This window comes from Pomacea canaliculata, linkage group LG4 (assembly GCF_003073045.1).
Source record: "Pomacea canaliculata isolate SZHN2017 linkage group LG4, ASM307304v1, whole genome shotgun sequence".
In the NCBI taxonomy this organism is placed as follows: Eukaryota; Metazoa; Mollusca; class Gastropoda; order Architaenioglossa; family Ampullariidae; genus Pomacea; species Pomacea canaliculata.
Window position 1 is genome coordinate 33754895 of NC_037593.1, and position 26619 is coordinate 33781513.

General features: G+C 43.0%; 1 protein-coding gene across 3 annotated transcripts; it reads left to right on the forward strand.

Moving 5' to 3' along the window:
• The first annotated feature begins 4986 nt into the window (after positions 1-4986).
• On the forward strand, positions 4987-26509 carry LOC112562933 (fibrinogen-like protein A). Of its 3 annotated transcripts, XM_025236556.1 has the most exons (9): positions 6243-6376; positions 9284-9541; positions 10119-10254; positions 10570-10722; positions 12268-12519; positions 13301-13428; positions 14559-14655; positions 16409-16573; positions 25891-26509. In XM_025236556.1, the coding sequence occupies exons 4-9, from the start codon at positions 10587-10589 to the stop codon at positions 26088-26090; spliced, it is 978 nt and encodes a 325-aa protein (XP_025092341.1). In that variant the 5' UTR covers positions 6243-6376; positions 9284-9541; positions 10119-10254; positions 10570-10586; the 3' UTR covers positions 26091-26509. The 3 variants fall into 3 exon arrangements, with proteins under 3 accessions (XP_025092340.1, XP_025092339.1, XP_025092341.1); XM_025236555.1 differs by lacking the exons at positions 9284-9541; positions 10119-10254; positions 10570-10722 and adding exons at positions 4987-5201; positions 5774-5908 and having other exon boundaries at positions 6224-6376; XM_025236554.1 differs by lacking the exons at positions 6243-6376; positions 9284-9541; positions 10119-10254 and adding exons at positions 4988-5201; positions 5774-5908.
• The last annotated feature ends 110 nt before the right edge of the window (positions 26510-26619 follow it).

Here is a 26619-nt window from a genome sequence, read left to right on the forward strand (position 1 = left end):
TCAACTGCACGATTACGGCTCCATGATTTGTCTTGAATACTTGTGTATAATTCACATACTCATAATCGACCGTTCCTTTCCTTCTTCTGTGCTGCAGCATGTGGTCATGCCACCTCCCCACCCAGTCCGCAGTTTGGCGAAAAGCTTCAACGCGCTGTAGGCACGCTGGTGTGGGCGCTTGGCCATTTGGTCACGTCCCTGGGAAGATGTACGCAACCCCACATGCGTACGTCTTGGGGGCATCGTACCCGAGACGGCTGAGAGGAGGGTGGTTGTGACAGTACGAGGAGTCTGGGCAAGGGAGTGACCACGAGATAGGGTGGTCTGCAGGCGGGGGTACTGTGAGTGGAACAGCAGCAGCCAGGGAGTGACCAGTAGACTAGGGGTGCGACTGTAAGGCGGTTGACGTGTCGAGTTGACAAACAGCAGCCAGGAGTGACCACCAGACTAGGTGACTGCAATGGCGGGTAGTGAGTTGGACAGCAGCAGCCGGATGGACCCAGACTGGTGGACTGTACAAGCGGGTACGGAGTGGACACAGCAGCAGGTGTGACCACTAACTAGGGTGACTGAAGGCGGGTACGCTGAGTGACCAGCACCACGGAGTGACCACAGACTAGGGGTGGACCGCAGCGGATGGAGTGACACACAGCCAGGTGAAATCACCGAACAGGGGTTTGACTGTAAGCGCGGGTACTGTGAGGACACATGCAAGTCAGGAGTGACCACCCAGCAGCAGTAAGAAATCCGTGGGCGGTGCTGTTCTAAGTAGCCGGTGGCGACACAGGGTCTTTTGAGACAGGACAGGCTCCGGTCGTTAGAGGGATGCGGATGACGGCCGGACACTACACAAGCCACGTGGTCAAGCTGCGCGTGATTCGTTGGCGACATACGAATTTTCTGTAGCAAAGCTCTGGATTTCTTCTGGACACTTGGTACAGGCATTTTATATCTTTAAGCTTACCTCGGCAACGTGGTGTGATAGCTCGGGTAGTAGATGCTTGACACATATTGGTTCGCTTTCTGACAGTCTACAGATGCTACGGTGTAGCTCGATATTCGGGGATAACTGGGTCTCTACTGCCCGCACCACAGTTAAAAAGGATAAACGACACAACCTGCTTTTGTTTGTCTGTCAAGCGTCCTTCTCCAGAAACAGATGCGTTTCATACAGGAATACGACGTAAACATATATACACTGTCTACATTCTCCTCCAAGTAAAACCACAACTTCTTCAAAACTTACCTTCCATCAGACTCAGACATTTTTAATAAAATATGAGAATACTCGAACAGCCTCCTCTCCATTAGCAATTGACTTCATGAACTCTACCATCAGCACATTCAAGAAATTAGATGAGGCCTAGAGATACTCTAAGTCAGGAAACTTGTAAATATAATGTTTTTTTGACCTACCATCTTTTGACATATTCAGTTCACTACCTACGTTAATCCATAAGTACTGTAAATTACTTCAGTATTTTTTTCCTGTAAAGGTGGAGCACAGGAAAATGCATTTCTTACTTATTTACCTCTCATAAAAGGAATTACCATTGTCATTGTCCATGTGAATTGGCTCTTCGCACCACTGGAATTTATTAGAGAGCAGTAAGCTTTCCTAATTAATTTATAGGAGATACCTCGATTCTGACGTTTGTCACCTTTTTTTATATGGGTAGAACAGACGAGTTCATTCTTGTCATACAGAACAGTTTAGCAAGAGTAAAACCAGGAATGCAAGCTGTCAATCAATATATGACACATACCATCTGGGCTGCGAAACATTTTACTAATTGCATCTTTGACCTTTTCTGTGATCTGATTGTCACAGGTTGGACTAACAGGTGCATTGGACTACTGGTACTCTCACAAGGGTTATCTGACCACAATCATCAATCCCTTTATTTAATATTTGGGAAGTGCTTTACACCTCTCCACTGATTCTGGCCCACATACAGATGTCTTCGTTCTCCTCATCACTCCAGAATCCTTGTTGTGACAGCATTTCTAGAGACTGTATTTAAAGTTGTAGTCTCTTTACTGTAGAGAGTCTATCAGCTTTCTTCCTGCTAGTGACGTTCTGTCTTCCTGTATTCTTCTTTCTACACTTCTTAGACACTGCCTAGTCACTTTTTGTCGTAACCTTTATGAATAATATCCAAGGAGAACATACTACTGTTTTGAATACAAGTTACATACTGATCATTTCTATATTTAACTCCTATCACTTGAATGTCTTTCCTACTAAACCTTTGTTGATTGACTATTGTGGTTGTCACCTTTGACACTGTTCTTTGTACTTCTGATCTTCCTGCATGCCCAGACCACTACAGGTTTTAGTCTTAAGCTTGAGGATCGCTTCCTCGTGTATGTTGTAGAGGATACTGAAAATATTATAGAACTGTTATATGCTAGTCGAAATATTCATTAAATTAAATATAAAGAAATATAACAGAAAACTCACGAATTCTGTTGTGCATGTTCGCTTAACAGTGATACAATGCTGGCGTCTTTAATTCACCTCACTCCGCTCCTTGTCGTTTCACAGCGACAGGAAGGTAACGTGTACTCTATCTGACTTTTGGCTACAATACATGACAAATGGTTTAACAATAAAGCTTTATGTAGTCAATAACAAATTGACACTGATCGTTTGTTAGTCGTCTAAATAATATGTAAATAATTGACAAAACTTAAAAAGAATTGTTTGTTTTCAGTGACATGCTTCACGATAGTCTATTGCTCACACTGCTGCTTCACTTCCCGGAGCGCCCTGGTCTCTCCTGTGTTTGTTTTATGTATGTTAACATTTAATGTCTCTTGATGTATCATGTGATGTCTGATGTGCTATAAATAATATATAAAAATAAATAATAATAACAGATTTATTAAGAATTATCAAAAGTACACAATTCTAGTTGCCAAGGCACTGAATGTCCGCCAAAAGACTGGGGCCAAGTAGGAATTCTCTACTGACGACGACTGCGATGCCCTACTCACGTGCGTACAAACTGTCTGTAGGTGTGAACCCGGGGATTGTCCTACACCACACAGGACACGTGACTAACAGTGGAGTAGACATGGTTGTGTGGTGTGATGACAGCAACAAACCCACTTTGTTGTCGGCTTAGTTACAGTCAGCGGACGGGAAAGCTTTCTATGATTTCGCATCTTAAAGAAATAAATTGAAACAACATAGCCGCTTTAGATAGACTGAACAAAGGAAGAAGGATGAATGAAAACACGAAAACAAATTTCAATGTATGTCACTGATTCTGGATGTTGTTGGAAATGCGTGTAAATGTAGAACAATTAACTTCAACGTTAAACAGTCCTGTAAATAGTTGCTGACAACAGGTTGTTTACATCAGCTTGTAGCCCAGACGACATGCAGGACAGCTTCACAGACTATCCTGACAGGCTCTACGTGCAAACCCAACCTCATGGTAGCCCGGATGGACCCTGTGGAAGCCTGCAAGGACAGGTGCCAGACTGACAAGCGTTGCCTCCCTTTGATCAAAGGTCTGTGTGGAAAAGCTTCGAAACATTGGTATACGGAACATGGTGTTAGAGATGGCAGGTGGACTGTGCACTCTATCAACGATAAAGTCCTGCGTCACGTGTCTGCGCGTGTTCATTAATCAGCACGCTTTGTCAACACTTAAAACAACGGAAACCCCTGTAAACAATGGCAACACTGTTGAATATAGTTGTCAGTGTATTTCTACCATCTGTAGTCGCCTACATAAAGACTACAAAACACATTTTCACAGCAAAGACTTCACGCGCCATAATCTAGCAAACATTTTGAATACAAAAGTGATTAATACATTTAGTTCAGGATACAACAAAGTGAGTGAAATTACATGATTTATAAATTGCTAATGTGCTAATGTAAACTTTTGATAGTTGTTAGTTTCTGTAGGAAGAGAAAGTGTAAAGGTAGAATCACACTGAACCCACGACTATCTAGTTACTACTGCAGTGAGTGAAATGTTAGAACCACATAGACAAGATAACTCCTGTGTTTACACAGCACTCCACTTTCATTAAGACTGAATACAAGTCACAAATGGAAGAATAGCTCAATCGTCCACCAATGAACTGTTTTCTTCGGTGTACTGGCCTGAAATGATGCTCAAACAGTTGCAGGTGAACTGGCATAAAGACATACATAACAAAGTATGAACCGACTGAATATCAATTGCTACCTTGTGCACAGTCTGTGGTACTCAGTCCCTCCACACAGTGACTTACTTTGACTATCTTCAGGTCCCGGAATGTTTACTGTGCAGCTAAACTATTATACCTATTTATTGTTACTTAATCCACCTTGCAACTAACCTTTATCTATCTGGTACTAATTGCATACAGTTGTTGTTGCGTGAACATTGAATGACAAGTGATTCATGTAAACAACAAACAAGTATCGTGACTATTTTAAAGTCTTTAGCTCAGATACAACGATCTAGAAATATGTAGAACTTGGATAGTGGTTATCTTGTCACACTTATCTCATATTTATAAAGTGAATGCTATCTAGGAAACTACTCTGTCATCTGTGGAAGATGTCTTGTCATCGCTAATGATAGATAAGTGCCAGACCTCCTCAGCTCGCCCTGCAGCTCTGACACTGACAACAAGACATCCAGGACTCTAGCATCAGGACCATGGACTGACAACACTGGGGAGGCACAGCAGGAATGGAGAAAACATTCCACTTTATACTTATTGTCAAACTAGTGTGTGACAGGCATGCTGCTAGCAAGAACAACAGTAAACAATCACAAATAAACAACTACGTACCGCGCCTTTTGCTGAAAATCTTCAGTAACAGAATAACCTTTAGTGAAATGTTCACATAACTTGCTTTCACTCTTCTTGTTCAAAAATGTTTTACATCAATGTTCACTATGTCTCTGTCTCTCTACCTTCTGTGCCAGCCCAGTGGAGGTCTGTGTCGGCTTCATGATGTCACCGCTCATCAGTCTGCCCTCAAAACGGTCTCCTAAGCAGAGTGAAGGCTGGACCCACTACCAGAAATCCTGCAAGTCCACTTTTGCCTCAAACGAAACCTGGTACAACTTGTTGTGTAAAAGCAGGATCGATTGCCCTGACACAAACAGCGATTGTTTGTCAGGACAATGTTATGCCGTCCAGGCTCATGTTCAATCAAGCAAAGAAGGAGTGTGTTGTTGCAAGTAATGAGAAGCAGTAGAAGGATGAGTAGTACCAGCTTGTCCCCACACGTTGTCTACCATCAGTTTGTCTGTTTCTTACAGTAAAGATACTCTAGTAAGTTGTTTATAGTAATTATTTTAATCAAACAACTGTCATCTCAATGTTTACATAATATTTCGGATTTACACAGTTTAGCATTCAGTGTTTATTCATGTCCACGAGCGAACGGTTTTCTTCCTTTCTAATAATTGTAAGATGGCAGTTAACCTCAGATACATTGGGTTAATCACTTTAAGGGTTAATACACTAGAGCACCACAGAGGGGAATGTGTCGATGAAGAACATTCCAGCTGCCACTACCACATATCTTTGTTGTCTACTCTAGTGAAAGTCGTTACTGTCACTTTATTACTTTATAACAAAACTGATTGTAAAGGTTAGAGGAGGAAGTGGCTATGAAGTGAAGGCAGAAGTGACATTAAGGAGGAGGAATAAGATATGTACACGTGGCAGTCAGATACTGGTAGACATAGAGCTAGAATTATGGGATGGCTAGTGTTACCGGCGGTCAGCAAGTGTGACTGTCTTGTAGGCGAGCTAAAGAAGTGGCACAACACAAGCTGCACGACAGACGACGACTGCGATGTGCACCACGCCGCATGCTACAAGCGCAAGTGTCGGTGTGAACCCGGGCACTTCTACACCACACAGGACACGTGTACTAACAGTGAGTAGACAATGGTTCTGTGGTGTGATTGACAGCAACAAACTCCACTTTGTTGTCGGCTTGTTACAGTTAGGGACGGAAGAGCTTTTATAAGATTTTCGCATTCTTAAAGGAATAAATTGTAAAACAACATAGCCGCATGTAGATGGACTGAATAAAAGGAAGAAATGATGAAAGACAACACGTGGGCCGAAAACAAATTTTCAATGTATTCACTTGATTATGGATGTTGTTGGAAATGCGTGTAAATGTAGAACAATTAACTTCAACTTAAACAGTGTGTAAATAGTTGCTTACCACAGTTGTTTACATCAGCTTGCAGCACAGCCGACATGCAGGACAGCTTCACAGACTATCCTGACAGCGCTCTACGTGCAAACCTCATTGGTAGCCAGGATGGACTCACTGTGGAAGCCTGCAAGGGCAGGTGCCTGACTGACAAGACTTGCCTCACCTTTGATTTCAAAGGTCTGTATGTGGAAAAGCTTGAAACATTGGTATACTAACATGATGTTAGAGATGGCAGGTGACTGTGCACTCTACAACTGCTAAAGTCTGCGTCACGTGTCCTGCGCTGTGTTCTATTAATAGCACGCTTTGTCAACAAAATCAACGGAAACCCCGTAAACAATGGCAACAATGTTGAAATATGTTGTCTGTATATTTCTACCATCTGTAGTCGCCTACATAAAGACTACAAACACATTTTCACAGCAAACTTCACGCGCCATAATCTACAAACATGTTGAATACAAAAGGTGATTAATACATTTAGTGAGGATACAACAAAGTGAGTAAAATTACATGGATTATAACATTGCTAATGTGCTAATTAACTTTTGATAGTTGTTAGTTTCTGTAGGAATGTCACGACCTGATGTCGGACGTGCGCATTCTTTAAGAATACGAAAACAATACGAGATCACCTCAGTTCAGGACGTCCGTTTAATATACACACAAAACTTCCAACATACACACCGCACACAACTACAATGAACACAGCACACTCAATGAAACTGTTAACTTAATCCAAGACCGCTCGCAGGCAGGTCTTCTGCAGTTTCTTAAACTGCTAACAAAATCCAACTACAACTTTTCTAAGCACGTTAATACATTCAAAAATGTCACAGAGTCTTTCACTTTCACACACACGAAGAGTAACTTTCAATCTCTCTAAAGTTCTTTTAAGTAGACGCAAGTCTCTCCTTCTGTCAACAAAATAGTTCAACTGACTGTCTGAGAAGGTGGCAGACGTCACTGGCGAATACACAACTAGTTTGTCCTTTGGTAAACATCCTCACTTACTTCTCCTCGTGTAGCTTACTCTTTCCAGTCCAGTCATCTGCCACTTGATGTAGGATACTCTCTCTCGATCCTCAGCGTTAGGAATGTTCCTCCTGCGAACAACTACCCTCACACAACACTGGACTATCTCATGAAAAATAACACACTTGCTGGTAGACGATACCAGGCTCCCAGGCCCTCCGGTCGTTAGAGATCCGTTTCGGCGGGTCCTCCTTACTCGTCCCCCCACATAGTCTCCGTTCCTTGGCAATGAACTCCAAGCACCAATTCCGTTGTCTGTACTCACACATGTACCCGTATCACCCGTCTTGGCGACTGCTTTCAGAATCTGTCTTTATCGATAATTCCTCTTTCCGGCACTTCGTCCTCGCCGGTAATTCCTGAAACGCTTATATTCTTTTAAATATTCATATGGGGCTAATTAATATCTCAACAACCACATATTATTACATCACATGGAGGTAGACAAAGATATTAAAACATCACTTTACATACCTTGTCTAGGCAAGGAATTATACTGATTCCGCACTCTCTTTATCTCAAATTACATTCGTCTGTCTTAGTTGACAACTCGTGCGGGGATGCCCGACTCAATACTTTTCTCAAACCTTACCAATTCGGTGAACATTTCACTCACTCATGCATGCTTTTTCTCACATTCTTCCTGCCGCACGTGAGGTCCGAAACTCACGTGGGGTTCACGACCTCTACATCCGTCAACTAATTACTCAGTTGCCTGTCCATGGCAGAGGGACAAAACACACACACACACAGGGCTGGCTACGCCACCCCGCTCCCTCCTCTACTTCCTTTCACCAAACTCAGACGGGATTGCCGAAAAACAAAGGAGGCACGGACTGATCCGTGACATGGAAGAAAGTGTAAAGGTAGGATCACAGTGAACCCACGACTATCTAGTTACTACTGCAGTGAGTGTCAATGTACTACACCACATAGACAGAGATAAACTCCTGTGTTTACTACACACTTCCACTTTCATTACGACTGAATACAAGTAACAAATGGAAGAATAGCTCAATCGTCCACCAATGATCTTGTTTACTTCGTGAGCAGCTAAACAATACAACTCTTCTATTCCACCTCCGCACCTGTCCATCATGGAATCTGTTCACTTGGCACTGAAGCCACACCTCACCTTGAGCAATACTCACACAGTCCACATCGTGCTTGTCCTTTGTCAACCACTCCTTCTCCACTTTTTCCGTTTATTGCTTCTTACCTCCTCTGCTGACTACCGATATTCTTAGTTCTTGTTCTCTGATTTCTCCTCGTCTTTCCTTCATTTGTTTTTATGAGTCATCAGTCGTGTTCATCCTTCTCTTCCTTTGCTGTCCGTGTCTCCTTCTTCTGTCAATCGCTAAGACCAGGCTACTTAGGAGCAGGAGTGTGAACTATGCACATCACACATTTATTATTATTATTTATTGTTACTTAAGCCACCTTGCAACTAACCTTTATCTATCTGACACTCCTTGCATACAGTTGTTGTTGCATGAACATTGAATGACAAGTGGATTAGGTAAACAACAAACAAGTATCGTGACTATTTTAAAGTCTTTAACTGAAATACAACGATCTAGAAATATATAAAACTTGGAGAGTGGTTATCTTGTCACACTTATCTCACATTTATAAAGAGAATGCTATCTAGGAAACTACACTGTCATCTGTGGAAGATGTCTTGTCATCGCTAATGATAGATAAGTGCCAGACCTCCTCAGCTCGCCCTGCAGCTGTGACACTGACAACAAGACATCCAGGACTCTAGCATCAGGACATGACTGGACAACACTGGGGAGCACAGCAGGAATGGAGGAAACATTGCACTTTATAATTATTGTACAACTAGTGTGTGACAGGCATGCTGCTAGCAAGACAACAGTAAACAATCACAAATATACAACTACGTACCGCGCCTTTTGCTGAAAACCTTTCAGTAACAGAATAACCTTTAGTGAAATGTTCACATAACTTGCTTTCACTCTTCTGTGTTCAAAATGTTTTGCATCATGTTCACTTATGTCTCTGTCTCTCTACCTTCTGTGCCAGTCAGTGGAGGTCTGTGTCGGCTTCATAATGTCACAGCTCATGACTCTCCCTCAAACTGGTCTCCTAAGACGAGCAAAGGCTGGACCCACTACCAGAAATCCTGCAAGTCCACTTTTGCCTCAAACGACACCTGGTACAACTTATTGTGTGACAGCAGAGTTGATTGCCCTGACACAAACAGCGATTGTTTGTCAGGACGATGTTTATGCCGTCCAGGCTTCAAGTTCAATGAAGCCGAGAAGGAGTGTGTTGTTGCAAGTAAGTGAGAAGCAGTAGAAGGATGAGTAGTACTCAGCTTGTCTACACATGTTGTCTACCGTCAGTTTGTGTGTTTCTTACAGTAAAGATACTCTAGTTAGTTGTTTACAGTAATTATTTTAATCAAACAACTGTCATCGCAATGTTTACATAATATTTCGGATTTACAGAGTTTAGCATTCACTGTTTATTCATGTCCACGAGCGAACGGTTTTCTTCCTTTCTAATAATTGTAAGATGGCAGTTAACCTCAGATACATTGGGTTAATCACTTTAAGGGTTAAAGCACTAGACCACCACAGAGGGGAATGTGTCGATGAAGAACATCACAGCTGCCACTACCACATATCTTTGTTGTCTACTCTAGTGAAAGTCGTTACTGTCACTTTATTACTTTATAACAAAACTGATTGTAAAGGTTAGAGGAGGAAGTGGCTATGAAGATGAGGAGGCAGAAGTGATATTAAGGAGGAGGAATAAGATATGTACACGTGGCAGTCAGATACTCGTAGACATAGAGCTAGAATTAGGGATGGCTAGTGTTTACCGGCGGTCAGCAAGTGTGACTGTCTTGTAGGCGAGCTGAAGAAAGTGGCACAACGCAAGCTGCACGACTGACGACGACTGCGATGTGCACCACGCCGAGTGCTACAAACGTGTCTGTAGGTGTGAACCCGGGTATTTCTACACCACACAGGACACGTGTACTAGCAGTGAGTAGACAATGGTTCTGTGGTGTGATTGACAGCAACAAACTCCACTTTGTTGTCGGCTTGTTACAGTCAGGGACGGAAGAGCTTTTCTATGATTTTCGCATTCTTAAAGGAATAAATTGTAAAACAACATAGCCGCATTTAGATAGACTGAATAAAAGGAAGAAAGGATGAAAGACAACACGTGGGCCGAAAACAAATTAGAAATGTATTCACTTGATTATGGATGTTGTAGGAAATGCGTGTAAATGTAGAACAATTGACTTCAACTTAATCAGTCTGTAAATAGTTGCTGACCACAGTTGTTTACATTAGCTTGTAGACCAGACGACATGCAGGACAGCTTCACAGACTATCCTGACAGCGCTCTACGTGCAAACCTCATTGGTAGCCCGGATGGACTCACTGTGGAAGCCTGCAAGGACAGGTGCCAGACTGACAAGCGTTGCCTCACCTTTGACTTCAAAGGTCTGTATGGGAAAAGCTTGAAACATTGGTATACTAACATGATGTTAGAGATGGCAGGTGACTGTGCACTCTACAACTGCTAAAGTCTGCGTCACGTGTCCTGCGCTGTGTTCTATTAATAGCACGCTTTGTCAACAAAATCAACGGAAACCCGTAAACAATGGCAACACTGTTGAAATATGTTGTCTGTATATTTCTACCATCTGTAGTCGCCTACATAAAGACTACAAACACATTTCACAGCAAACTTCCACGCGCCATAATCTACAAACATTTTGAATACAAAAGGTGATTAATACATTTAGTTAGGATACAACAAAGTGAGTGAAAATTACATGATTATAACATTGCTAATGTGCTAATTTAACTTTGATAGTGTTAGTTTCTGTAGGAAGAAAGTGTAAAGGAATCACTGAATCGTCCACCAATGATCTTATTACTTCGTGAGCAGCTACACAATACAACTCTTCTATTCTACCTCCGCACCTGTCCATCATGGAATCTGTTCACTTGGCACTGAAGACACACCTCACCTTGAGCAATACTGACACAGTCCACATCATGCTTGTCCTTTGTCAACCGCTCCTTTCTCCACTTTTTCCGTTTATTGCTTCTTCCCTCGTCGTCATCCTCCGCTGAATACCGACACTCTCAGTTCTTGTTCTCTGAGTTTTCCTTGCCTTTCCTTCATTTGTTTTTATGAGTCATCAGTCGTCTTCATCATTGTCTTCCTTTGCTGTCTGTGTCTCCTTCTTCTGTCAGCGGTTCGGTGGTGCAACGGTTAGCGCCTGTCACCAATACAGTGAAGGTTGGCTGCCCGGAGTTCATTTCTCGTCTCGGGCACGCTGTTCTTTCTCTGCACTTGGCATCTGTTTACAGGGCTGGCTGCCTTGTCGTGATATAGCCTTATTATTTATTGTTACTTAAGCCACCTTGCAGCTAACTTTTGTCTATCTATCTGGTACTAATTGCATACAGTTGTTGTTGCATGAACATTGAATGACAAGTGGTTTAGGTAAACAACAAACAAGTATCGTGACTATTTTAAAGTCTTTAGCTGAAGTACAACGATCTAGAAATATTTAGAACTTGGATAGTGATTATCTTGTCACACTGATCTCATATATATCAAGAGAAAGCTATCTAGGAAACTTCACTGTCATCTGTGGAAGATGTCTTGTCATCGCTAATGATAGATAAGTGCCAGACCTCCTCAGCTCGCCCTGCAGCTCTGACACTGACAACAAGACATCCAGGACTCTAGCATCAGGACCATGGACTGACAACACTGGGGGAGCACAGCAGGAATGGAGAAAACATTCCACTTTATAATTATTGTACAACTAGTGTGTGACAGGCATGCTGCTAGCAAGACAACAGTAAACAATCACAAATAAACAACTACGTACCGCGCCTTTTGCTGAAAACCTTTAAGTAACAGAATAACCTTTAGTGAAATGTTCACATAACTTGCTTTCACTCTTCTGTGTTCAAAATGTTTTGCATCATGTTCACTTATGTCTCTCTCTCTACCTTCTGTGCCAGCCAGTGGAGGTCTGTGTCGGCTTCATAATGTCACAGCTCATGACTCTCCCTCAAACTGGTCTCCTAAGCGGAGCAAAGGCTGGACCCACTACCAGAGATCCTGCAAGTCCACTTTTGCCTCACACCGTACATGGCACAACTTAGTGTGTGACAGCAGGGTTGATTGCCCTGACCCATACAGCGATTGTTTCAAAGGCAGATGTGTATGCCATTTTGCCTTCAATGAAGCACAGAAGAAGTGTGTTGTTGCAAGTAAGTGAGAAGCAGTAGAAGGATGAGTAGTACTCAGGTTGTCTACACATGTTGTCTACCGTCAGTTTGTCTGTTTCTTACAGTAAAGATACTCTAGTAAGTTGTTTACAGTAATTATTTTCATCAAACAACTGTCATCTTAATTTTTACATAATATTTGGGATTTAACAAGTTTAGCATTCAGTGTTTATTCATGTCCACGAGCTAACGGTTTTCTTCCTTTCTAATAATTGTAAGATGGCAATGAACCTCAGATACACTGGGTTAAAGGTTAAAGCGCTAGACCACCACAGAGGGGAATGTGTCGATGAAGAACATCACAGCTGCCACTACCACATATCTTTGTTGTCTACTCTAGTGAAAGTCGTTACTAACTGTCACTTTATTACTTTATAACTAAACTGATTGTAAAGGTTAGAGGAGGAAGTGGCTATGAAGATGAGGAGGCAGAAGTGACATTAAGGAGGAGGAATAAAATATGTACACGTGGCAGTCAGATACTCGTAGACACAGAGCTAGAATTATGGGATGGCTAGTGTTACCGGCGGTCAGCAAGTGTGACTGTCTTGTATCAGTGCTGTGTGAACTGTGTAATGCATGCACATATAAACAGTTTGCCTGAGGGACTGAGTCTTTTCCTTGACTGTTGTCTTATTAACTATTGAAGTTGTCATGGTTATTGCCCTACTTGTCCTCCATTGTTTCTGTCACTGTAGGAAGTTCCACTTCGCCCTTTGTAACAATCACTTACGAGCGGAATGATTTGTTTGTGTACAAATAGGGTCTTGTCGAGACTGGCAGGAGAAAGGAGCAAAGAGTGGTGTCTACACCATTCAGCTAATAGGAGAATTCTACAAGGGAGCTGTCACAGTGTGGTGTGACATGGACACTGCGGGCGGCGGCTGGCTGGTACGTGTGGTCGTGTTTGTCAGTGTGTGTGACTCAGGTAGCATCTCTCCTACACACTGTATCCTGCTCACAAAAGTGCGACACCACTTATACCCAGGGTTATATCCTTACATCTCATAGTATCCACAAATAACTTTTCTTTGATATCTCTCGACATTTACAACACGAAGCAGGAGAGGATGCTTGTCCACCTTCTGTTTCCAACAGTTTGTCTATGTCGCTGGTAGACTCCGTGTGTTGAGGGTGGTTGTAGACAGGCCGACATTTAGTGTGTTGGTGTGTGTGTGTCGGTTGTTTGTAGTCGCATCCTTTAACCCCTTGCATCCATTCCTGCTTCATGATCAGCGACTGTAGGTTTGATAAGGAGTTGAAAAAATGCTTTTTGTAATGTTTATTATGTTGCCATGTAATTGATCACAGCGACTTGATGTCACACATTTACAGCCAGGAAAGTGTACATTGTGTTCACATGACTGTCACTATATGGTACACTATACATTACACTATATACTACACTATATACTACACTCACTATATACTACACTGTATACTACACTATATACTACACTGTATACTACACTATATACTACACTGTATACTACACTACATACTACACTATATACTACACTGTATACTACACTATATACTACACTGTATACTACACTACATACTACACTGTATACTACACCATATACCACACTGTATACTACACTGTATACTACACTATATACTACACTTTCTACTCCACTATATACTACACTATATACTACTCTATATTCTACACTTTATACTACACTATATACTACACTGTATACTTCACTATATACTACACTATATACTACACTTTCTACTCCACTGTATACTACACTATATACCACACTGTATACTACACTATATACTACACTATATACTACACTATATACTACTACACCATGTTCACATAGTGTATTGTAACCGTCAAGTGTTGACATTATAATCATGATCACAGCTAATAAAGTCACAAGCTGTTATATTTTATCAATTATCACTTATCCTTTGTCAACTCATTAAACTGTAATTAGTGCTGAATCCTGTCGACATGCTGCGCTTTGTTACCATAGTAACGACCTGTGAACTTGTGTCATGTGCAGGTCATCCAGAGACGTCGTGACTTCACAGTTGACTTCAACCGGAGCAGGACAGAATATGACAACGGTTTTGGTGATCTCTCTGGAGACTTCTGGCTGGGTAAGATGTTGACATATCTCTTGCATTCTCTGGCATTATCCCTCCTCCTGCATAACTGTAACCTCAACATTTGTTTGACATTCAAAGTCAGGCTGTAGTCAGTATTGTGTTTTATTGTGTTGTTTGTGTGATGTATTCTGGTCAATACACAGGTTGCTGTTTCTGTCGTTCTATTATATTTTTGTCCTACGATGCTTATTGCTCACTATTTTGTGTAGTGTTTCCTTAGCATGCTTTGTTTGCTGTGATAATGATGATGCTAGTCATGGAATGAATGGATGGCTGATGATCCTGTAGTGTCTCAGTTGCCAAAGTCTCAAATAGAAAGAAACACGAAGGTTGCGAGGAAATACATCCCTGCGACACATCATGTGGTTTGTTGTTGTTTATAGGATATACTGCAGGGGTGGGCAAATAGCGGCCAAGTGGTTCTCTGCGGCCCGCAGAAGTCCTTTGGCAACACAAACAACATATTACCGAAAACAAGTTATGCTTAGTCCCTTCCCACGCCTGCTGCGTACGTAATGGCCGGCCTTGAACTGTCTCGCCGGTAGCCATTGACCCTTTGTTACACCTGAGTTACGAAGCGGCGTGACCAACTTAGGAAGGTCATGACCAGACAGTGCGGGAGGGGGGATGTATGCGTGCGTACCCACCTTCACACACAAACCGTCGCAGCGTACTTACGCACGCACACGCGCGCGCTCACACCCACACACAGTTACCCTCGACACGTGGACACACACACTTAACAAGACTAGGAAGTCTGGTCCCACGGGTGGAGGAGGGGGACAAATAAAGGTTGAGACTACGTTTGCGTAACCATGTGGGAACAGACAAAGGACGGTTTAGTTAAGGTGACCAGACGTTTCGGGGGCGAAAGCGGGACACGTGCCGATGATGGTGTCGTCACCGTCAAAGAACGCCGAAAAAAGTGATTTTTAAAGACAACCGGGGCATTTGATGGACTTGCCAGAAAGCCAGAAAGCGGGACATTGGGCGTCCCGCCCGATGAGCAGGCGGGACAAGAGGTCAAAAGCGGGACGTCTGGTCACCTTAGCTTAGTGTACTGACACCTTACCACCCTAGTCTGTGTGTGTGTCTGTGTGTTGACACCTTACCACCCTAGTGTGTGTGTACTGACACATTACCACCTAGTCTGTGTGTGTACTGACACCTTACCACCTAGTCTGTGTTGCTGTCTTCTCTGTGTCCTACACTAGACCGGCAAACTCTCAGTTTCCTACTCAGACCAGACTACTTGACATGTCCTCCCTCTCCTCGCCTTGTGCCTACATCTGAAGCCTTCAAATACTTCCTAAAACCTTATCTCTTTCAGAAATATATTTTGTAATCAGGAGTACAGCTCTACCCACTAATTAATTCTTCCTCCAGTGCTGGTGTTATCTGTTGTACAGTTTATGTTGATGTAAGCTTTCTGATGTTTATCCTAATGTTTCTGTATGGATGACTGTACATTTGTTATTGTTTGTATACAGCGCATGGACCTCGAACTTACATGGAGAATACACTTTATTATTGGTAGTAATAACAACAGAGCTGAAAACTCAGTTTGTGATTTACCTTTTAGTCATCTGAAGTCTAGCAATAATGTCAACATGTTTATAACATCATAGGACAGGTAATGACCAGCGACACTTCTGTGTTCATGAGAACTTGAGCAAGATCAACACAAATATTTCACTGCTGGACTTGTCTGTTGACATGAGGTCATTGCCTTGTCTTGTCTCAGGCCTGCGCGCGATTCACGACCTGACACAGTATGGAGGTCTTAGGAACTTGAGAGTGGAGCTGGTGGCTGAGTACGGGAGACGCTACTGGGCACAATACACGGGTTTCAGGTTCTGCTGTGTGCCTTACTTCTCACTTCCTAACTTGGGCTACTCTGGTAACGCAGGTACGTACGTGACCACTCAACAGTAAGAAATAGTGAGACGCACATTAGCTGGCAGGCTGGTTGTCTGGCTGCTTAAGAAATAAGTGGATGACTACATTTGTGAGTGGCTTTGTGTGCATGTGTGCGAGGGTGACAGCGCCTCCTATCGCGTGCGATTCCCTTGATGTAACTTGAAACAACAGGTGTAGTGATCAGGGAAACAGAGAAAGGAAAAGACATTTCCGCGGGTTTCTTTCTTGTCTGGGATTTGTTTGTGTGTTTGTGTGTGTGTTCTTAGGAGCTTCTGACCGTTTTCTTCAGGGCTGTAGTGTGAAGTCGTGACAGACTTGTTTAAAGAGTAATTTCATTATGTACAATCGTGTTTACTGAGCTGTAGTCAGGGCCGCCGAGAGCCAGCCCGGGCCCCGGGACAGACGACCTCTCCGGGCCCCTTGTACTTGTAATCGTAAATTATTTTCCCAGTATATAATGTATGTTTACAATTCGAATCTCAATATCTACACTTCATTCAGTGTCACGACCGGTAGTCGGACATTGCGCATTCTTTACGAAGAACGACAAGAGATCACTTCAGATTGAGACGTTCTGTTATTTATTATACACCAAAAAGAAAAAATACTAAAAAAAAACATAAATTGTAATACAAGAATTTCCAGCAGGTCAAATTAAACCATACAGCACAAGTTCACTGTTATCCGTTCTAAATCAGAAAGTATACATCCTAGGTTGGTTCAACATCGACACTACGGCAGCGCGCAGGCTGCTACAACAGTTCTCATACATATGTCCGTTTCAATCCACATCTAACGATACGTCTCTCCGAGCACCTTTCTAGCCACCAGCAATGTCCGTGTACTCATAAAAGTTCATCAAACACATACACACAGTCCGTGTAAACCGTCTTATTCTCCCTCTAACGTTGACGGTGGAGATAAACAATGGGGGGTACGACCTTCCCCCCCTCTCTCTCTCTGGAGGTAAACCCAAAAGGCAAAAGTCTTACTTTGCGTTGTCGGCACCAGCGGACAATCAAATCGTCAGTGTCCTCGACACTCCACTGCACGACTTTTTAAAGACGACAGCGACGGCCCTCCACGCGGTCGGTGTGTCGTCGTCGTTATCAAGTACGAGAGTGGAGCCCACTTGCTCAACACTCCCCAGCTGTGATGAGATGCTGCCCGCCTAATAAGTCGTCGGCTCGGGTTCTTCTTCTCTGGAACTTCTCAGCTCGGCGATGTCCACCGCTCCCCAGTAGCAGATTCGGCGAGAGAACCTTCAGCAGCAGTTCTACTGAAGTTGCGATCCCCAAAACACAGCAACAGCAGCGGCTCCGTAGCAAACACGGTACAGCGAGTCCGTCATCAATACACTCCACTCACAATTAACACAATTAACAGCCGCCGCTGTATCAATCAGCTTCTCGATCGCTGGATGGCTCTCTCCCCCCTCAACTCGCTGCTCGATACTTCCTCTTGTTACTCGTTTCTCCCCCCCCCCCCCCCGACCGACGCTACTGTCCGCCTTAAATCTTCACCCCCAGTCCCTAGACCAGGTGTCGCATTCTTTCAGCCGCACGTGAGGTCCGAAACTCACGTGGGGTTCACGACCTCTATATCCGTCAACTAATTACGCCGTTGACTGTCCATCGCAGAGGGCACACACACACAGGCTGGCTACGCCACCCCGCTCCCCCCTCCATTTCCTTTCACCAAACTCAGGCGCAATTGCCACAAAAAAAACAAAAACAAAGGAGGCACGGACTGTTAAAAGACACAAGTTGTGAAATTCCACGCAGTGCTCGATTACTATACTGTATGGTAGTGTGTGGACATCGCAGTTAGTGGGATGGAACCTAGCACGCACACAGGGAGGGTGGAGCTGGCGATGTGGGGGTGGTGGTCGTGGGCGGGTGACAGCGGAAGAGCGGGATGGGGTCGACTAGCGACAGGATGCAGGTGTGCGGATGTGGTTGGGAGGGGTGGAGGAAGAAGAGGTGAGGGGGAGAATGAGAGGAGACAGCTAGCGCCAGCAGACGATTCTTGAGAGCTTTGGACTGACAAGTAACTTGAGCAAATAAAGCCGTTTTTACGAACTCTCGCTACTATGCCACTTTTGCTCGGTCCCGGTAGGTGGCATAGTAGCGAGATTTGACTGTAGTGTCATACAATAATCACCTTTTAAAAACTGCCTAGGGCTAAGACGTATCTCTCTCGTAATCTCGTTAGTACCTCTTCTAATTGTCTTCTGTCTATCCCAACACTGTGGTATCACATAGCCCTTTTGTACTAAGCTCACTGACGTGCAAGGAAATGTTCTAGATGTAAGTGATTTATACTTCTACGTGTAAAGAGGAAGAACCAAAGAAGTAAATGCCTAAACAAGTCTTCATCGAGTGTCGTTAATAACCTCATTTAAAAAAGTGTTTGCTGCGACAAACAGCAGAGCACATCAGTCATCATTTTTATCAACTTACATAACAAACACGCAGCACCTATCGAAAGTCCCTTCCTATATTATTCCTTTAGCAAAACCGCGCGCGCACACACACACACATTTTGAATTTATCCAACTTTTTACGAAGCATAAACTCGGTCGACTTCAACCGCCATCAGTCACTAGCCGTTAAAATACCTGCTCAGTTTTAGAAGACAAAGCAACTGTTTTAAAGACTAGTTAGCTAGTAAGTGTTAATACTTTTAATATTCAAGGAGATTAGAAGGTTTTGTAAAAATGACATAAAAATAGAAATGTTTAGCATATTTTAGCTGAATCGTAATAGTTCCTAGAACAAAGTTATACAGTACTAATATTGTCATTTTACCTGCTGACTAAAAACTTGTAACCAACATGTCAAATGGCTACGTAGAGGGGGCTGTCGTACCAGAAATAACACAGAGATTGAATTCCGCACTGAAGTTTTTTATTCAGTTTTGCTCAGCGTCTGGCCTAACTGCTCTCTCTCAAATTCACAAAAGCTGCCATCCCACTGTCAGTCCTACTATTTCTTCTCCCTACCCTCGAACATTCTAGCCCTTCTTCGCAGACATTTTACTTTGAACATCGCTACATTGTTGAACATCATTTCCTCCCTCGCACAAGGCATTCTACCTTTTACATTGCTGCCGTGCTGAACATTCTAGAATATAGATGCAAATCTACAACCCAAAGACATTATACTTCGTACACTACTAGAGTGCTACAAACTTAATGAGCTTTTCTCACAAACTTCATTATTGTCAGTCAATTTGAGACGCTAGTCACTCTCATTGACACTGATGTTCCTGCCTTGTCAAATGCTATTTGCCAATAAACAGAAAATCATAGAAGCATAAATAAAAAACTAGTGTACTTACCATAATAACAAAATGCAGCGTATCTCGGCTTTTCGAGTGTAGAAGACAGCGTGCGACAGGCAGGAGAGTGAGTGTGAAATTAAGTGACTATCGCTATCTCTAAGGTCCAACTGTCCAAGCTTTCTTTGGTTCAATGACTCCGATCGAAAGGGATGGTCAAACACACGGCGACTTTACCGCTGACTCGTCTATCTCATAAAAATGTCAGTCTACACCTCCAATTGCTCCAAACCCCGACCATTTAATTCCCAGTCCATTCCGTGGAGTCTTCCAGAAACTATCACACCCCCACCCCCTTTCCCTTTTGTCGTGTTGTCAGCAACAATGCATTACGGCCCACGATGGCCGGCATGGGTGGAAGTTGCTGTCATCTTAGTCACTGGCCTCTAAGTCTAAACTAAAACATAATTTGCCTCTACCTTGATTGTGGGGTTCAAGACATGGAGAAATTTAATGAAAACGTGGACAAACTAACACTTATGTCATAACTCATAACACATCTGTAAACTTTTCTTTTCTTCCATTCTTCATCGTGAAACAAATATACGTTACACGAAGCTCCTTTAAAAACACATTCAAATATATGTGATAATTCGAAAAGCAAATGTCGCAGCCATCGCAAAACTCAATATACAGCATCATATATGACAGCTTCCTTGAAGACAACTAGCGCACAATCAGAAAGATTCCGAGGTGGCTTTTGGGGACGGATGGTGGGTAGATAGTATCTCCTTTTTACCGGGGGCTTTGTCGGCAAAGAGCAAAAGAACCACCGTGATCAATTTATAAACCTAATATTTGCGGGACGGCAGTTTTTAAAATGTTTTGAAATAATGTGTTCTATTTTGGTGGCTGCGATAGTATTACAGGATAAAATAGTCTCATTGTATCAAGGATCTACTATGTAGACTAATGTAGTTGTTTGCATGGTGATGGAGATACGGTTGTAACTACGAAAAAAAGCAGCCTTGATGTCTCTCGCTTACAGGCTGCAGCGCCAGGGGCGGGCCCCCACCATGTCGGTTCACAGAGTGGCCAGTGCACACATCAGTAACATACCTGCCTGATCTCCACTGTTAAGTCCGATTTGCTTGCAGGGCCCGCCCCCTCCTCCACCCCACCCTTCCCCGTAGTGGCACCTGTAGCCAGCAATCTCATGGCACCAACGTTCTTCAGGGCGGTTCACACGCGATAAAATCTTTGGTGTCCAGCGGCCGTCACCTCTTGGCTTGTCCTGCGAGAATATGATACCCGCTGACTACACTTCTCACGACAGGCCCCGGTACCCCGAAATTGTATTCTACAGACTTGAAACTCAACTTCTGCATGTGTAATACTTGAGTGTTCTGTCCTTAGACCTTTCTTTAAAAGAAAAAGAAAAGGAGAAGAAGAAAAAAAATCCACTGACCAAGGCCGGGCCCCCTTGACAGCCGCGGGCCCGGGTACACCAGGCCCCCCTGTCCCCCCCTCTCGTCAGGCCTGGCTGTAGTCATTGTGTTGTTTTTAATCCGTTTTGAGTCTGTCAGGCTTTGACTGCATGCAAATTATTAATAATTATTGTGACATGTGAGCCGCCACGACGAAATGAGTCAAGTAGGAAATTTGAGATTTCACAAATTGGATATTTTTGCTAATGTACAGGGTTTAGCCTCCGTATTTGATACAAAGTTATTCTTCTCGTCGTAAAGTTGAGTTATATGTATTACAAATGTGGAAGTACGCTGGTCGTCTTATTGACAAAAGCGGGTTCAAAGATTTTCAGCTAACCCATGTGTCTCCCTAGCATCGGATACTTTAATTGTTGACACTGTGCTAAAGTTTGCATGATGATAACATACGACAAGTTACATCATTTCAGGTAATAAAAATACATAGACATGAATAAGTGAGTGCTATTAGAACCTTGACCTGTTAGCAAACTAAACATTAATGTTACAACAACTGTTACTGCAATCTACTCAGCATGCACACTCACACAAACAGCACAAAACTCAAACATTATCTACTAGTGTAAGTAGGAAATTACAACAAAATGAAGAAAACTGCATGGTTGACATAGCGGAATACTAGGGCAAGTGACAAAACTTTCAGTAAGTCAGGCTGCACTCAGTTGACCGGAATCACCTGGAGTACCGACTGCTGTGTGCGACTTGAGACTCGTTTCGTGGCAGGTGGCGAATGTTGTATCACTACTGTGAACTTCATTTGTGTGGCTTTACATTTTAGAAAACTTATTTTTGTGTCCTGAAATTTGTTTTGAGCGACTACAGGACTGAGAATGGGCGAGTGACATGCCAGTAGTTGGGTAAAGGACAGCTACAACAATATCTTTATCACGAGGAGGACCACGATGTATCCTGTCTCTGGCATCCTCTCCACTGTAGCAGAGATTATGTCCCCTGTCGTTTGTTGTCTCCCCAAGTCATGACCTTTGACCTGTCCAGCCCCACAATGCCACACCAGTCCCGTTCTAACATATGGAAGAAATTTTCTCACACTTTGACCTACAGGGCAGTGTGACCTTTCACCTTTGACTTGGGTGGCGGTGGAATTAGAAATTCTGATATCTGTCGCTCCATTCCTCAAGTTAGGTGACGGAGGCTCGTGTTGTCACGTGATGTCACACGTCGGGTGTGGAAGTGACAACCTAAGACCTTCGTGGCTTATCATGGCTTATCATGTGATTTAGTAAACTCTAACATGAGATAACAATAGAACACGTACAAGTACATCCAAGAAATGTTTGGCATGTTGTTACAAGTTGTTTACGCAATAGCAATAAACAATAAACACATTATTTGTCTTTAGTATCACATCATTCAGCAAAGTCATGCTGCAGACAGCACGTGTCGTTATATCGTGTCTACAGACATCTTCTGTGCTACAACACAGGTCACATCAACAACACCTTTGTTGTGTATGTCGCTCTCCTTTAGTATACACTAAGTACGAGATTAGTGTGTGCACTGTATGTAGCTTACACTAAGTAAGAGATTAGTGTGTACACTGTATGTAGCTTACACTAAGTAAGAGATTAGTGTGTGCACTGTATGTAGCTTACACTAAGTAAGAGATTAGTGTGTGCACTGTATGTAGCTTACACTAAGTACGAGATTAGTGTGTGCACTCTATGTAGCTTACACTAAGTAAGAGATTAGTGTGTGCACTGTATGTAGCTTACACTAAGAGATTAGTGTGTGCACTGTATGTAGCTTACACTAAGTACGAGATTAGTGTGTGCACTCTATGTAGCTTACACTAAGAGATTAGTGTGTGCACTCTATGTAGCTTACACTAAATAAGAGATTAGTGTGTGCACTGTATGTAGCTTACATTAAGTAAGAATTTAGTGTGTGCACTCTATGTAGCTTACATTAAGTAAGAATTTGGTGTGTGCACTGTATGTAGCTTACACTAAGTACGAGATTAGTGTGTGCACTGTATGTAGCTTACACTAAGTACGAGATTAGTGTGTGCACTGTATGTAGCTTACACTAAGTACGAGATTAGTGTGTGCACTGTATGTAGCTTACACTAAGTACGAGATTAGTGTGTGCACTGTATGTAGCTTACACTAAGTACGAGATTAGTGTGTGCACTCTGGTTTGAAATCCATTATTTGTTGATGTCTTTGTACATTTGTCACATGTGGCAATAAACATCCGGTCCAGGAATATAAGCAATTAAAATGAAACATGAAGAGAAACAGATAAGCTAATAATCTGAAGACAATCGTCAGGGCCCATGCCGAGCCTCACTCTATGGATCTTGTTGTTGTCGGTAAACAGAACAGACACCACACTTTGCTGTTCTCTTGCTGATTCCTACAGACAGCTGTTGACACGAAGACAAGCATAGTGAACTACGAACAGGAAGGGACGATGTTTGCAGTAGTCCACCCGAGGGTAATGCTGGGAAGGAAATGACCTTACTACATTCTCCGTGACCTTAAGATCAACATGTCTACTTCTATACTTTCCTCTCTATACTTTCTTGTTTACTTTCATTCTAAAGGTTAAGATGAACTTTTTATATCCTATTGTAAACTTTACAGTCATTTTAGAGATATTATCTAAATCTCTATTCCTCTTCGTGCATCAGGTTGCACATAAGGCCTCAACCGATGTCGATCGGCGGAAACCCGCTCCAGGTGACCCCATGTCCAGCCCTTTCCTTTCATCTCCCTTTCCACTGTTCTTCTCCAACTTTCCTTTGGGCGGTCTCGTTTACTTCGGCCGTCTGGAGTCCATCGCCAACGCCTTCGTTGAACCTGCGTTGGTGATGGACTCGGTTTCACTTCTTTGGTGGAGTTCTTCGTTGGTGATTTTATTTGTCCAAAAGATGTTAAGTATGCGCCTGAGGCATCTGTTTTGGAAGACATCAAGTCTGTTACAGATGGTTTTGATCATCTTCCATGATTGTGATCCTTAAAGGAGGGTGCTGATCACATTTGACTTGAAGATTCTCAGCTTGATCTTCTGGCTGATGTTTGCCTTCCATGTGCTCCTGAGTGAGGCGAAGGCCTGGCTGGCTTTCAACAGTCGGGCTCGAATCTCCACCTCCGCATCCCCGGTGTTTGACATTTTGGACCCAAGATAGGAGAAACTGTCATCTTCCTCAATCTCTTCTCCATTTAGTTTGATGCTGTCTTGGACTCTGGCGTTCACTCTCATTCTGTTAGTTTTTTGTGTGCTGACCTTCAAGCCAAGGTTTCCAGCTGTTTCTGAGAAGATATTTGTTTTTCCTGCATGTATAGGTGGCGGTGCGACAACAAGTGATGTCCACGTTGACTTGTGGATGTCTTTGAGGTGGAAGAGTGTGCCTCCAATCAGTAGGTTGTTTTCTTCACAAAAGTCTGCCAGTCTCTCTCCGTTGTCATTGATGGTTCCAATTCCATGCTTGCCCATGACATGCTCCCTGCAGGTGTTGTCACTTCCCACCTTGGCATTGAGATCGCCGATGATGAGCAACATGTCGTGGGCTGGAACGCTTTCTGAGGCTGCCTGGAGCTGATCGTAAAAAGCATCCTTGTCTTCTGCCTCGGAGACTTCTGTTGGTGCATAGCAGGCTAGCACTGTCAGCTTGGTGTACTTTGAATGGAATCTTGCTCTCAAAAGCCTGGGTCCGTAAGGCTTCCATTCCAGCAGTGCCTTTTCAGTTTTTCTGTTGAGGAGTAGAGCTACTCCTTCAGAGTGCTGAGCGTCTGATCTTCCTGAGAACAAGATGGTATGTCCTGACGCTAGTCTCCTCTTTCCCGTGCCGGTCCATCTGACCTCACTGACTCCCAGGATGTCCAAGTTGTAGTTGTCAAACTCCTTGACTAGTTGGAGCATCCTGCCAGTCTGGTACAAGGTCTGCACGTTCCAGCACCCCACCCTCAACTTTTGCCTCGGCTTCAGTAAATCCACTGTCGGGTTTGGCTGTCGTCCGTCATTAGTCCAGTCTCCTGGTGTGCTTCATTACCTCCGCCATCTGTGACGAGTTCTCTGGTTTTAGTTTCTGTAACATACTTTTTTTACATGGTGGGGTTGTTAGCCCTACCACAACCTATTTTACCTCTAGGTGAGGTGTCCACCTTAGTCGCCTCTTACGACATGCCTGGCTGGATGGCAGGGACCCTATTCTTACAATACTTGCTAGGCAAGCATACCCCGGGGTCCCACAGGGGAGAGTTAGTTATACTCTTTCATTTGTACATATTTTAGCTGAGACATTCTTCTGTTTAACAACTGTTATCTTCACTCTTATGTTGTTGATGATATGCTGGGAGAAACATCATTAGGAATTTAAAAAAAACTCTGTTTGTATTTGTGTTGCGTGGTGTTTGGCTTTGTTATGATGAACAACACGGAAATAACACATTTAATAACAAAAGTTTGTATAGATGTGTTGTAGTGATGATATATTTGTGCTTAGGACTTTGTGTGTCTACTAGTATACAAGTGTGTGTTTGTGTGTTTACAGGAGATGGAATCATTAAGTTTAGCGCCTTTTATACCTATGACTTCAACGAGGACGGCTGTGTGACATCCACTAAGGGCCCCTGGTGGTACACGGAAGACTGTAGCAGCAAGGCTAACCTCAACAGCCCTGATAGAAGGTTGATGACTTGGGCTGACATCGGCCGCGTGACGTTCTCGGAGATGAAGATAAAGTCAGACTAACACAGTTGTCTCCTGTACTCACTGCTTACACCGCCAGTCCACTGTTCACTGTTCACTACAGGTTCCATGTGAGCTCAGTGTACATTAATCTTTCGCAATAGTCTAGCATCTGACTCTAGTGCAGACTACTTACTGTACTTTAATGGTTTACTTTTGAGTATATTGCCTGGTGATTATAATATACACGTGTTGTATTACTTCTTTCACATTTGGGTTTGCTTGGATAAACTAACTTGTTTACAAACGTAAAGTCTGTTTAATTAATTAATTCAGCATTTAATTGTGCCTAGCTTGTAGTAAACGTGTCATGAACTATATATTAGCTAGACACCTGATAGTTTATAGTAAACGTGTCATGAACTATATATTAGCTATACACCTGATAGTTTATAGTAAACGTGTCATGAACTATATATTAGCTATACACCTGATAGTTTATAGTAAACGTGTCATGAACTATATATTAGCTATACACCTGATAGTTTATAGTAAACGTGTCATGAACTATATATTAGCTATACACCTGATA

Excerpts from the sequence above, each read along its gene's own strand:
- LOC112562933 (XM_025236555.1), top strand. The coding sequence starts at position 5,150 with ATGCCGTCCAGGCTCATGTTCAATCAAGCAAAGAAGGAGTGTGTTGTT. Across the intron at positions 5,202-5,773 it reads GAAGGAGTGTGTTGTTGCAA|GCGAGCTAAAGAAGTGGCAC; the intron begins GTAATGAGAAGC and ends ACTGTCTTGTAG. Across the intron at positions 13,429-14,558 it reads CTGCGGGCGGCGGCTGGCTG|GTCATCCAGAGACGTCGTGA; the intron begins GTACGTGTGGTC and ends TGTCATGTGCAG.